The sequence below is a fragment of the Mandrillus leucophaeus genome, unplaced genomic scaffold (genome assembly GCF_000951045.1).
Source record: "Mandrillus leucophaeus isolate KB7577 unplaced genomic scaffold, Mleu.le_1.0 Scaffold734, whole genome shotgun sequence".
NCBI lineage: Eukaryota > Metazoa > Chordata > Mammalia > Primates > Cercopithecidae > Mandrillus > Mandrillus leucophaeus.
Window position 1 is genome coordinate 267,152 of NW_012107964.1, and position 12,026 is coordinate 279,177.

The window sequence follows — 12,026 nt, forward strand, 5'->3', positions numbered from 1 at the left end:
TTGGCCTCTGCAGGGAAGGCCTGGGCTTTGTCATGCATTGCCTGGTGACATGCAAGGTGGAGCCCTTTCCACCACTTCTGGCCGTTACATCAGCTCTTCTGGGGTGTCACTCTTCAGGCTTCTGTCCAATTTTCAATAGCCTTTTCTGTCTTTTCCTTTCTTATTTTTAGGAACTCTTTATATATTTTAAATGCTAGCAAATGATAACTGTGTATTTGTAAACATCTTACCCATGTCCTTGACCTGCCTTTTCACTCTCAAATGATGTCTTGACAAATTAAAGTTGTAGTTTTAATGTAGGTAAATATACCATTGTTCCACTCTGTAGTTTTAAGAAATCTTTCCTTTCCCTGAAGTTTTCAGCAATCTATGTTATCATCTAGGGGTTTTATGGTTTTACCTTTTATACTCTGTGGCCTCTAACCTCCCTGGAACTTACTTTTTAGTGTGAAATAAGTTACTAGTCTAAATTTTTATAAGGTTAAAAAATCAAAGAACCATTTTTTTTTCAGAAGATCATCCTTTCTCCACTGCCTGTGCAGGTGTGAAGGTTAAAAAAAAACACACACACACAAAAACAAAAAAACAAGAAACAATAAAAGGGAGAATCCATGTATTTGGATCTGATCATGAGCTCACGATTCTGTCCCTCTGGTCTGACAACTGTCCTTGTGTTGTGCCTGGCTGTCTCCATTCCTGCAGCTGATTGGTTCTTAATATCTGGTAGACAAATGCTCACAAGTGGCTCTTCAAGAGTGTGTTACTCCACTTGGCCTTCAGAATCTGCTTCTCAACCTTCACCTCCCCAAAGAAAAACATTTGCTTGGGTTTTGACTGGGTGTGAACATATTTGAGTCTTCCATGGGTTTCTATCTATTTATTTAGGTCTTCTTACTGTCTGCCAAAAATGTTTCACAATGGCCAGGCACAGCGGCTCACACCTGTAATCCCAGCACTTTGGGAGGCTGAGGTGGGAGGATTGCTTGAGTTTGAGCCCAACCTGGGCAAAATAGTGAGACCCTGTTGCTACCAAAAAAATTTCTTAAAAAATTAGCTGGGCGTGGTGGTGCATGGCCTATAGTCTCACCAAGTCAGGAGGCCGAGGTGGGAGGATCTCTTGAGCCCACCCAGGAGGTCGAGGCTGCAGTGAGCCATGATTATACCACTGAACTCCACTCTGGGTGACAGAGTGAGATCCTGACTCAAAAACAAAAATGTCTGACAATTTTCCTCCACTGAGATATTAAACATCTTTACTATACTTGATGCTTTTCATGCTCTTGTAAATCTTTTAAAATTTCACCTTACAACTGTGTTGCTAGTGTGTGTGTGTGTGTATGTGTACATACATACATATATACGTATATTCTGCATGTTGAATTTCTACGTGATGTTTCTCAACTCTCATATTATTTGTTATTACTTATTATTTATCTTATTATTTATCTCTCTATCTTTTGGATTTTCTGAATTGATACTCATATCATCTGTGAATCCCACTTATGTTTTTCTCCAAGTGTTATACCTTTTCTTTTCCTTTCCTCCTTCCTCTGCTGTACAGTGCTGAATGGAAGTAGGGATGGTTGGTTTCCACGTGCTGATTCCTATCTCAAAGGCAAAGCTTTCAAGGTGCTCTTTAAATATGCAGTTACCTGGTGTTTTCTGCAGTACCATTGACCAAATTAAAGAAGGACACTTTATAATTTGTTAAAAATTTCATGACATGAATTGATGCTGAATTTTATCAAATATTACTTCTAAACTTTAATATTAAATTTAATCAAACACTGTATTCTGTATTTATTAAGATCACACAACTTTTTCATTGCATCCAATTACATCATCCTTTATACAGATTTGCATATTTCAAAAACGAAACCAGCCTTGCATTCTGGGACTACATCCTTCCTTAGAGGCACTTGAGAGATAGCTAAATTCAGTTTGCTAATATTTTTTTTTTTGATATCCATAATGGATTGGTCTAAAATTTTAATTCTTGTTAACATTCCTTGTCCATATTATGATATCCATATTATATTTCTTATTTTTCTTTTTTTTCTTTTTTGAGACAAGAGTCTCAATCTGTTGACCTAGCTGGAGTGCAGTGGTGCCATTATAGTTCACTGTAACTCCAACCTCCTGGGCTCAAGCAGTCCTCCCACCTCAGCCTCCCAAGCAGCTAGGACTTACAGGCACCCACTACAACACCCAGCTAATTTTTAAATTGTTTTTCAGAGACAGGGTTTTGCTGTGTTGCCCAGGATGATCTCGAACTCCTGAGCTCAAGTGATCCTTCTACCTTGGCCTCCCAAAGTGTTGGGATTACAGGCATGAGCCACTGCCCTAGGCTATATCATGTTTCTACAAGACTATCTGGAGAGTATATCTGCTTTTCTGTTCCCTAGTAGAAGAATCTGTATGAACATAGAATAATTTATTTCCTAAATATTTAGTATAATTTAGCAGTAAAGCCACCAGGCTTACGTCTTTTGCTATGAGCAGATGGTTTTCATGGTTCAATTTTTTTAAGTTTCTAGGACTACTAGAGTTATCTATTTCTCTTTGTGTCACTTTTGATATATTTCTAGGAACTGGCCAAACTGTCAATATTTTTCAAATTTATTACTACAAAATTTATTACCACAAATATATTTCTATAAAATAATTTGTCATATTCTCTTAAAATTTGACAAACATACAGAGTGAGGTTTTGGGTGTATATACACCCCCCAAATCACTCTATGCTGATGCAGTAACAAACTGTTATATGGTGGCACCTAGAGGTCAGTGTGGGACCTACAGCCGGGGTTACTAAGACTGTCTTAATGAAAGGAAAATAAATTTGTTTCTCAGACTTCTCTATGAAGCAGCCATGGAGGCTCAAACACAGTAACCATTAGGAAATTCTATAAAATAAATACACACAACAAACAGAGGCTGCTACGAAGGGAACTCGCCTTTGACAAAGTGTGGTGGTGTCGCCTACTCTCCGTACTCTTTTCTATTTCTGAATCAAACTACAAGGAGAACACTGACACCAAATACTCCAATTGAGGACAAAAGGAAAACATGCTTTGTCTTAGAAACAGTATTCTAAGCCCATGGATGCACTGCACAGGCACGTCCCCACTGGGGCACCACTCCTTACGATTCACACAATCATAGCAAGTCAGGGATCTACATTTTGTAACATACGGGAAGAGGGAAGAGTCTCTCCTCCTCTAAAACTATGATAAGCCAAATTTTAGTTTTGGGAAAATTCCAAGGACAATCCGGTGACTGAAAACTCCCATTATCTTGTTTGGATGAAATGGAGGCAGCTCCCCTTCCCCTGGCGAGAGCCCTACGCTCTGTGGGGTGAGGATGGGGGAGCTGCCAGACATCCAACAACAGCACATTCACCTCTGTGCATGCGACAGACGCGAGGTTCACCTCAACCCCCAGCTCCAGGGGCAGTGAGACTCCTTGGACACCAAGAAAACTAGGAAGGTGCCCGCAGGTGTGACTGAGAACTACCAAGTACAAACACGTCTCCCGTTTTGCAGGAACAGGCCCTCTCCCTCCCAGGCACACCCCTCCCTTGGCCCAGCCACAGGGATGGAAATGGGAGTGGGAGGATGGGTAGCCCGAGACATGAAGGCTGAAGGCAAGTGCACAGAGATATGCTAGGGCTATGAGCCAGAACCACCATCACCTCTGAAGAGGCTCCTAGGGCCCCCAAAGCACTGACCTGCCACGTGCAGGCCGAAGGAGAGCCGCTGACCCCCCGCCTCGCAGCTGTACTCCCCAGCGTCTGCCTGGCCCACTTGCTGTACCACCAGCCTCCGTGTGCAGCCCACGGCCTCCATTCGCACTTTCGGGCTGGAGCTCAGTTTCTTCCCGTCCTTGTACCACGTCACCTCTGTCTGGGCCTGGGCCATCTCACAGCTCAGCGTGGCACTGGTCCCCAGTTCGGCCTGCACCTCTCTGCGCACTGGCTGCTCCTTGGCAAACACTGCCTTGGGCTCTGGGGAACACAGGGATGCACAGGGTGACCACCACCATCTAGATCAGGAAGGCAGCACTGGGGAGAGAAGGCCTGGGCAGGGAGGTGGGAGGGAGAGAACCTTCCCCAGCCTCAGGCTCTGCACTGGCCATGTGGTCGGGAGAAGCCCCACCACCTCCCAGCACAAGCAACACAGTTTCTCCTTCCATTCTGCACGGCACCATGGGCTGTCCCAGGCAGGGCTGCCATGACAGATCCTCCAGGGCAGGGACTTGGGTCCTGACACCTGCACAGCTTCCCTCATGGATGTGCCACGGTCTACCCAGGGGACTGTGCAGGGCATGTCCTCACCCCGGGGCCCCAGAGTCTGAGACTCCCAGTCCTGCCACTGTCAGGAGGGTCAGCTCTAGCCGCTGCAGAGAGGGCCTGGGCCTCCTGTGGCTTCCTGGGTCCCTGTCAGGAAGACTGTCAAGCTGAGTGCCTTCTGATGGTTTGGGGACAGAGTCTTCGCTCTTCTGTGGTGTCACTGTTAAAGTGTTTTGCCAAATTTTCTTTTCTTTTCTTTTTTTTTTTTTTGAGACAGGCTCTCACTCTGTCACCCATGCTGGAGTGCATTGGTGTGATCATAGCCCACTGCAGGTTCAATCCTTAGGCTCAAGACATCCTCCCACCTCGGCCTCCCAAGGAGCTTGAGACTACAGGCATGCATCACTATGCCTAGCTCTTTTATTTTTTATTTTCTAGAGGCAGGGTCTTGCTATGTTGCCCAGACTGTTCTCAAATTCCAGGGCTCAAGCAATCCTCCTGCCTTGGCCTCCCAAAGCGTTTGGGTTACAGGCATGAGCCACCATGCCCAACCCCAATTTTCAGTAGCACTGTCTTTTACATATTTATTTTTAGGAACTTCATATACTTAAAAGCTATGTATGTTACAAACATCTTCTCTATCTCTATGCCTTGCCCTTTCACTCCTGCATGAAAGTTCTCTGATGAAATAAAGTGATCAGTTTTATTGCAGGCAAATAATCATTCATCCTGTGTGGCTAGTGCATTCAGGTTCTGTTCAAAACATCTTCTATTACCCAGAGGTCACCAGATAATCTATATTATCTATATTATCTGGTAAGAGCTGTTCTACCCACATATTGAGTTGATTTCTTGTATGGGGAGGTAGACACCCAATTTTATTTTATTTTTGTGAACAGTTAATTGTCTTAGCACCATTTGTGAAAAGATCACCCTTCCTCTACACCTCCTCCTAGCACCAGGGTAAAAAATAAAGAAAGGGAGGAGGAATCTGGTTCCATCAAAGCTGTTTTGAGCTCAGTATTCAATTATTTTGGTCTGTTGATCTCTTTCTGCCTTTGGGTCCAGGTATCTGGATCACCACTGCTTTAGAGGACACCCTGCTGTCTGGTACAGCAAAGGCCCTCACACTGTGTTCTTCAAGGGTAGCTTGGCTCTGCTTGGCCTTTGCTATGTGCTTGTCAGTATTCTCTCACCCAACAGAACTATGGTTTACTGGGATTTATACTTTCAGGTCTTCCACAGCCTTTTAACTATTTATTGAGATCTTTTTTACTGTCTCTCAACAATGTTTAATAATTTCCCCCCCAAAAACCATCTAAAGATCTTTTGTTGGCTTGCAATTGGTAACTACAAGACTTTGGATGGTACTGGAAATCTCTTAAAACATTATTTTCCATCTACTTGTTTCTGGTACATAGATCTAGAAGTGTTTTCTGTATATTGATTTTCTTATGTGATAACCATTCCCAAATGTCTTACTAATAATTAGGGGTTTTTTTGGACTTTCTAAATTAATAACCATATCATCTGTGAGTTGCATGTTTTATTTTCCAAGTTTTACACCTTGTACTTTCTTTTCCTCCTCTGTCTGCTATACAGTGTTGGAAGAAGTGGTGATGGATGGAGTCCTTGTCCTGTTTCCAATCTCAAAGGCGACACTTTCAAGGTTTCATGTTTGTGTAATATTAGCTTGTTTTCTTTATACTATTGCTTATGAAATTAAGGAAAAAATGTTTTTATTTAGAGTTTGTTAAGAATTATATGACATGAATTGATGCTAAATTTTTCCAAATTTTTTTGCATATTTATGATGTTGTACTTTATCCAATGCTTTTAGTCTCCATATTGGGGTAATCACATTCGTTTTTCTTTCAATCTATTAATGTCACATTTTGTACTGATTTTCAAATGTTTCTCATGTTAAACCAGCCTTGCACTACTGGACTATGACTTTTGTCATTGTGTGTTATCCTCTTGATACATTGCTGAATTCAGGGTGCTAATACTTAAAGATAATGAGCCTTGACACTGATAAGAGATTGGCCAATTTTAATTCTTCATATTCACCCTGTCAGAGCTTTGTATTAATGATATTTACCTACATTAAACGAGATAGAGCACTGAGGTCCTTTTTCAATACTCTAGAGGAATGTGTATGAACATGGAATAATTTCTTTCTATAATATTTGGTTCAGTTTACAGTAGAGCACTGGGGTAATCTTCTATGAGAAGATTATTTGTTGCATTTCTATAAAAGGTTATAGGACTGTTCAACTTACCTATTTTTACTTTTGATATAGTTTTGAAGAAATTGATCAATTTGCCAAAACTTTTCAAATTTGATTGCATAAATAATAGGGCCGGGCATGGTGGCTCACCCCTGTAATTAGAGCACTTTGGGAGGCCGAGGCAGGTGGATCACCTGAGGTCAGGAGCTCAAGACCAGCCTGGTCAACATAATGAAACCTTGTTTCTGCTAAAAATACAAAAAAATTAGCTAGGCATGGTGGTGTATGCCTGTAGTCCCAGCTACTCAGGAGGCTAAGGCAGGAGAATCACTCGAACCCAGGAGGCAGAGGTTACAGTGAGCCAAGATCGCACCACTGCACTCCAGCCTGGGTGACAGAGCGAGACTCCATCTCAAAATAATAATGGCATGTTCTCACATAACAACATTTCCAGTACCTACAAAGGGGGGTTTCTGGCATCTATACACCCCCACAAACTCCTAGATGCTGATGTGACACCAGTGTTAAGTGTCAGTACCTATGAACAAGTGTGTGACTGCACTCCATCTCCATCCAACAAAAGACTCTCTTACTAAAAGAAAATAAAGCTGGTTCTCAGATTTCTCTATCAACTAGCCATGAATTATTAGAATGGTATGAAACACATACTGCTTTATCTGTCAGTGGCTGCTGTGTAGTAATTCATCTTTAAAATGTGTGTTGATGTAGCTTGATTTGTTTATTCCTCTTCAGTTTTAAATATACAAAATTAAACTAAGGGAAGTTCAGTCACAGAATGTTCTGACATAAGAGCAAATGAAAACAACATACACTTTCAGAAGATAATTCCAAACCTCACAGTGGTGTATCGCAGTCCAAATCCACCAATTCCCAACTCTGTATTTATTCTGTAGGCAGTATAATAAAAACAAGCCGGGTGTAGTGACTCACACCCGTAATCCCAACAGTTTGAGAGGCCAAGCGGGTGGATCACTTGAAGCCAGAAATTTGAGCAGCCTGACCAGCATGATGAAACCCCATCTTCACTGAAAATACAAAAATTAGCCAGGTGTGGTGGCAGGCGCCTGTAATCTCAGCTACTTGGGAGGCTCAGGCAGGAGAATTGCTTGAACCCAAGAGGCAGAGGTTTCAGTGAGCTGAGATTGTGCCACTGTACTCCAGCCTGGGTGACAGACTCTGTCTCAAAAACAACAACAACAACAACAAACCCAAGATATAGATTTTGCCACATGTGGGTTCACAGTGACCTTTTATGCCCATAAGAAAGATGAGAAGAGGGTCCCCGAACACCTAAAACTTGGATAATCCAAAGTTCAAATCATGAGATAATTTCAAGAATGATTGTGTGGCTGAAATTTGCCCTTATCCTGGTTCAATGGAATTCAACCATCTCTCCATAGGGAGAGCCCTCAGGTCGTGCTGGTGAGGCTGGGTGCAAGCTCTCAGATGGCCTCAGGTGAGAGACATCTGGTCTACTTCAGCCTCCTGTAGCAGCCCCCTCAGTTCCATTGAGCCAAAGGGCTGGACACCTGGGAGCACCTGTGGGTTCTGACTGGGTGCTGGGAATATGTGAACAGCATTACTGCCTGTAAACACAACTCACAGTGTCTCCTGTACACACTCATCCCTTCTGGCCAACCTCGGGCCAGCCATGGGTAGGAAAACGGCAGCTAGGATTACGAGAGACTTCCAGAGATGAACTCTAGTGGAAAGAGTACTGGGGTCTATCAGCCAATCTCATCATCACCTCCACACAAGGTAAATCAGCATCCCCAAAGCATTGACCTGCCACATGCAGGCTGAAGGAGAGCTGCTGGCCCCCAGCCTCACAGCTGTACTCTCTGGCATCTGCTTGGCCTGCCTGCTGCACCACCAGCCTCCGTGTGCAGTCTGCAACCTCCACATGCACTTTCGAGCTGGAGCTCAGCTTCTTCCTGCCCTTGTATCACATCACCTCTGTCTTGGCCTGGGCCACCTCACAGCTCAGTGTGGCACTAGCCCCTGCTTCAGCCTGCACCTCCCTGTGCGCTGGTTGCTCCTTGGCAAACACTGCCTTGGGCTCTGGGGAAGGCAGGGATGCACAGGGTGACCACCAGCATCTAGGTCAGGAAGGCAGCACTGGGGAGAGAAGGCCTAGAAGGGGACATGCGAGGGGCAGATGCTCTCCAGGCTCTACACCACTGCCTACCAGTAGAAGGAACACAGTTTCTCCATTCATTCTCCATGGAGGATCTGTCACACCCCCAGGGCACCCTGCAGAACAGTAGCATGTTCCTGTGGTCCCTGCTGCTTGGGAGGCTGGTCTCGAATGCCTGAGCTCAAGCCATCCTTCTGCCTCAGACTCTCAAAGTGCTGGGATTACAGGTATGAGTCACCGTGCCAGGCCTGATGCTAAATTTTATCAAAGAGCCGTTCAGAATTTATGATGTTAAATTTTATCAAACCTTTCTTCTGCATTTATTGAGATAATCATACTGTTTTTCTCTTTCAATCTGTTTGACATTTTCTGATGTTTTGAATATTGAACCAGTACAGCATTTCTAAATTATGCCTTTTATCATAGTGCATTTTCCTTTTGACATACTGATCATACCACTTTGAAAATATATTGTTGAAGCATTGGCCTACATATCCATAATGATTGGCCTGTAATTTCAAATCGTTATACTGTTCTTGTCATAATTGGTATCTATGTTATGCTATCCACATAAAACAGATTCAAAAGTGTATCTTCTCATTCTATTCTCTGAAAGGATCTCTAAGAACATGAAATAATTTGTTTTGAGGATATCTAGTATAATTTATCAGTAGATCCACTGGGCTTAGACCTTTTATAAAAATATTTGCACCACTGGTTCCACTTAATTAAAAGCTATAGGACTATCTGAGTTGTCTGTTTCTTCCTGTGTAACTTTTTCATATAGTTTTCTCTAAGAAATTGGCAATTCTCCAAAACTTACAAAATGTATTACCATTAAATAATTTATTGCGTAAGCCCGGGAGGCGGAGCTTGCAGTGAGCCGAGATCGCCACTGCACTCCAGCCTGGGCGACAGAGCAAGACTCTGTCTCAAAAAAAAAAATAATAAATAATAATAATAATAATAATTTATCGCACTCTCTTAACACAATATTTTAGAAAGATACATAGTGGGCTTTTTTGGTATCTATACACAGCTACAAATGACTATATACTGATAGAATGCCAAGCTCTCAAGGGTTGGCATTTGGGAGTCAATATAGTACCACAACCTTTTTCTCTCTGATATTTAGCCTGGTTTTTTGTTATTGTTGTTGTTGTTTTTATTTTTTATTTTTTCCAGAACAGGGTCTCACTCTGTCGCCCAGGCTGGAGTGCAGTGGTGTGATCATGGCACACTGCAGCCTGGAACTCCTGGGCCCAAGTGATCCTCCTGCCTCAGCCTCCTGAGTAGCTAGGACTACAGGCATGTGCCACTTCATCCAGCTAATTTCTGTATTTTTTGTAGAGACGAGGTCTTGCTATAGCGCCTAATTTGGTCTCAAACTGCTGGGATCAAACAATCCTCCTGCCTCGACCTCCCAAAGTGCTGGGACTACAACAGTCATGAGCCACTATGCCCAGGCCAGACTCTTTTAACAAAATATATACATATCTTAGGTGTGCTGAGATAGCTTAAGCTCTTTCTTCCTTTCTACTGCTAAATTAATAAATCAGACTCCAAGGGGGAATTCTGACTCAGAATGTTGTAACTAGAGACAAAAGGAAAGCCAGATTAGCCTTAAGAAGAGCACTTGGAATCTCACAATTGTATCCCAGGGGCACAGTCACCAGCCCTCTGGGCTGGGATTTTTTGCACAGACACTGCAAGAAAACAAGGACCGAGATTTTGCCATGTATAGGTGCACAGTGAGCTTCTAAAGCTTCTAGATCCATGAAAAAAAAAGGAAAGAGTCTCCTGGGACACCAAAAGCTTTGATGCTCCGAAGTTCAGTCTGGAGAGAATTCCAACTGGGACTGCGTGGGCAGAATTTCCCCTATGCGGTTCATATGAATTCAAAATGTCTCTCATGGGCTAGAAGCCCCACACGGTGCTGAAGGGAGGCAGGCAGGAGATACTGGATGATAGAAAGGACACCCCACTTTCCCAGGGGAGGCACCTGGTCCACCTCAGACCACAGGGCCAGATAGTGCCAGGGGCCTGGACACGAAAGAGCATGGGGGTTTGGGGCAGGGGCTCAGTGTGATGAGGCTGCACTGCATGGGAACGCCGCTCCAAGTGCACCACAGGGCCTGGCCCTCCCTGTACCCTCCCATCCAGCCAAGCCTGGCCCAGCCACGGGCATGAACCTGGTAAGTGAAGGCATGGAGAAGTGGAGAGGTGGAGTCTCATGGAAAGGGCACTGGGGGCCGTGAAGTCCATCAGCCAGTCTCATCATCACCTCCACACAAGGTCACTCTCCATCCCCCAGAGTACTGACCTGCCACGTGCAGGCGGAAGGAGAGCCGCTGGCCCCCCGCCTCGCAGCTGTACTCCCCAGCGTCTGCCTGACCCGCCTGCTGCACCACCAGCCTCCGTGTGCAGCCCTCGGCCTCCACATGCACTTTCGAGCTGGAGCTCAGCTTCTTCCCGTCCTTGTACCACATCACCTCCGTCTGGGCCTGGGCCACTTCGCAGTTGAGCGTGGCGCTGGCCCCCGCCTGGGCCTGCACCTCCCTGTGCACCAGCTGCTCCTTGGCAAACACCGCCTTGGGCTCTGGGGAAGGCAAGATGCACAGGGTGACCACCAGCATCTAGGTCAGGAAGGCAGAAGTGGGGAGAGAAGGCCTGGAAGGGGAGGTGCGAGGGACAGATGCTCTCCAGGCTGCACCACCACCTCCCAGCACAAGGAAGCTTCTCTATCTATTCTGTACGGTGCCACAGGCTGTCCTTGGTAGGGTGGCTGTGACAGATCTTGCATGCACGAGCTCATCTGGGGCAGGGATTGGTGTCCTGATGCCTGCACCCTTCCCCTCATGAATGGAGCAAGGGTCTCCCCGTGCGGCTGTGCAGGGCGCATCCTCACCACAGAACCCCAGTCCTGAGGCTCCCGCTCCTGCCACTGTCAGGACGGTCAGCTTTGGCCTCAGTGGGGTGTGTCACTGTGGCTTTCTTTATTGTTCTACGGTTCACAGGGCTGAGCATCTTTCTAGAGGATTGGCCATTCCTGTTTGCTCCTCTGTAGTGTCACTACTCAATTCTATCCCATTATTAATAGCACTGTCTTGTCTTTATTCACTTTAAGGCAGCAGTCCCCAACATTTTTGGCAGCAGGGACCAGTTTCATGGAAGACAATTTTTCCACAGATGGAGGTCTGGGGGACAGTTTCGGGATGAAACTGTTCCACTTCAGATCATCAGGCATTAGATTCTCATAAGGAGCACAACCTAGATCCCTCCCATGCACAGTTCACAATAGGGTTCATGTTCCTATGAGAATCTAGTGCTGCTGCTGATCTGACAG

The 12,026-nt window shown here is 44.8% G+C and overlaps 1 protein-coding gene across 1 annotated transcript in view; it reads right to left on the reverse strand.

The window, feature by feature from the left end:
- Positions 1-12,026, reverse strand: part of OBSCN (obscurin, cytoskeletal calmodulin and titin-interacting RhoGEF) — a 164,854-nt gene that overhangs the window by 106,498 nt on the left and 46,330 nt on the right. Inside the window, 3 exon segments of the mRNA XM_011965740.1 lie at positions 3,731-4,006; positions 8,329-8,604; positions 11,004-11,279. Of these exon segments, the coding sequence (XP_011821130.1) occupies positions 3,731-4,006; positions 8,329-8,604; positions 11,004-11,279 (828 nt within the window).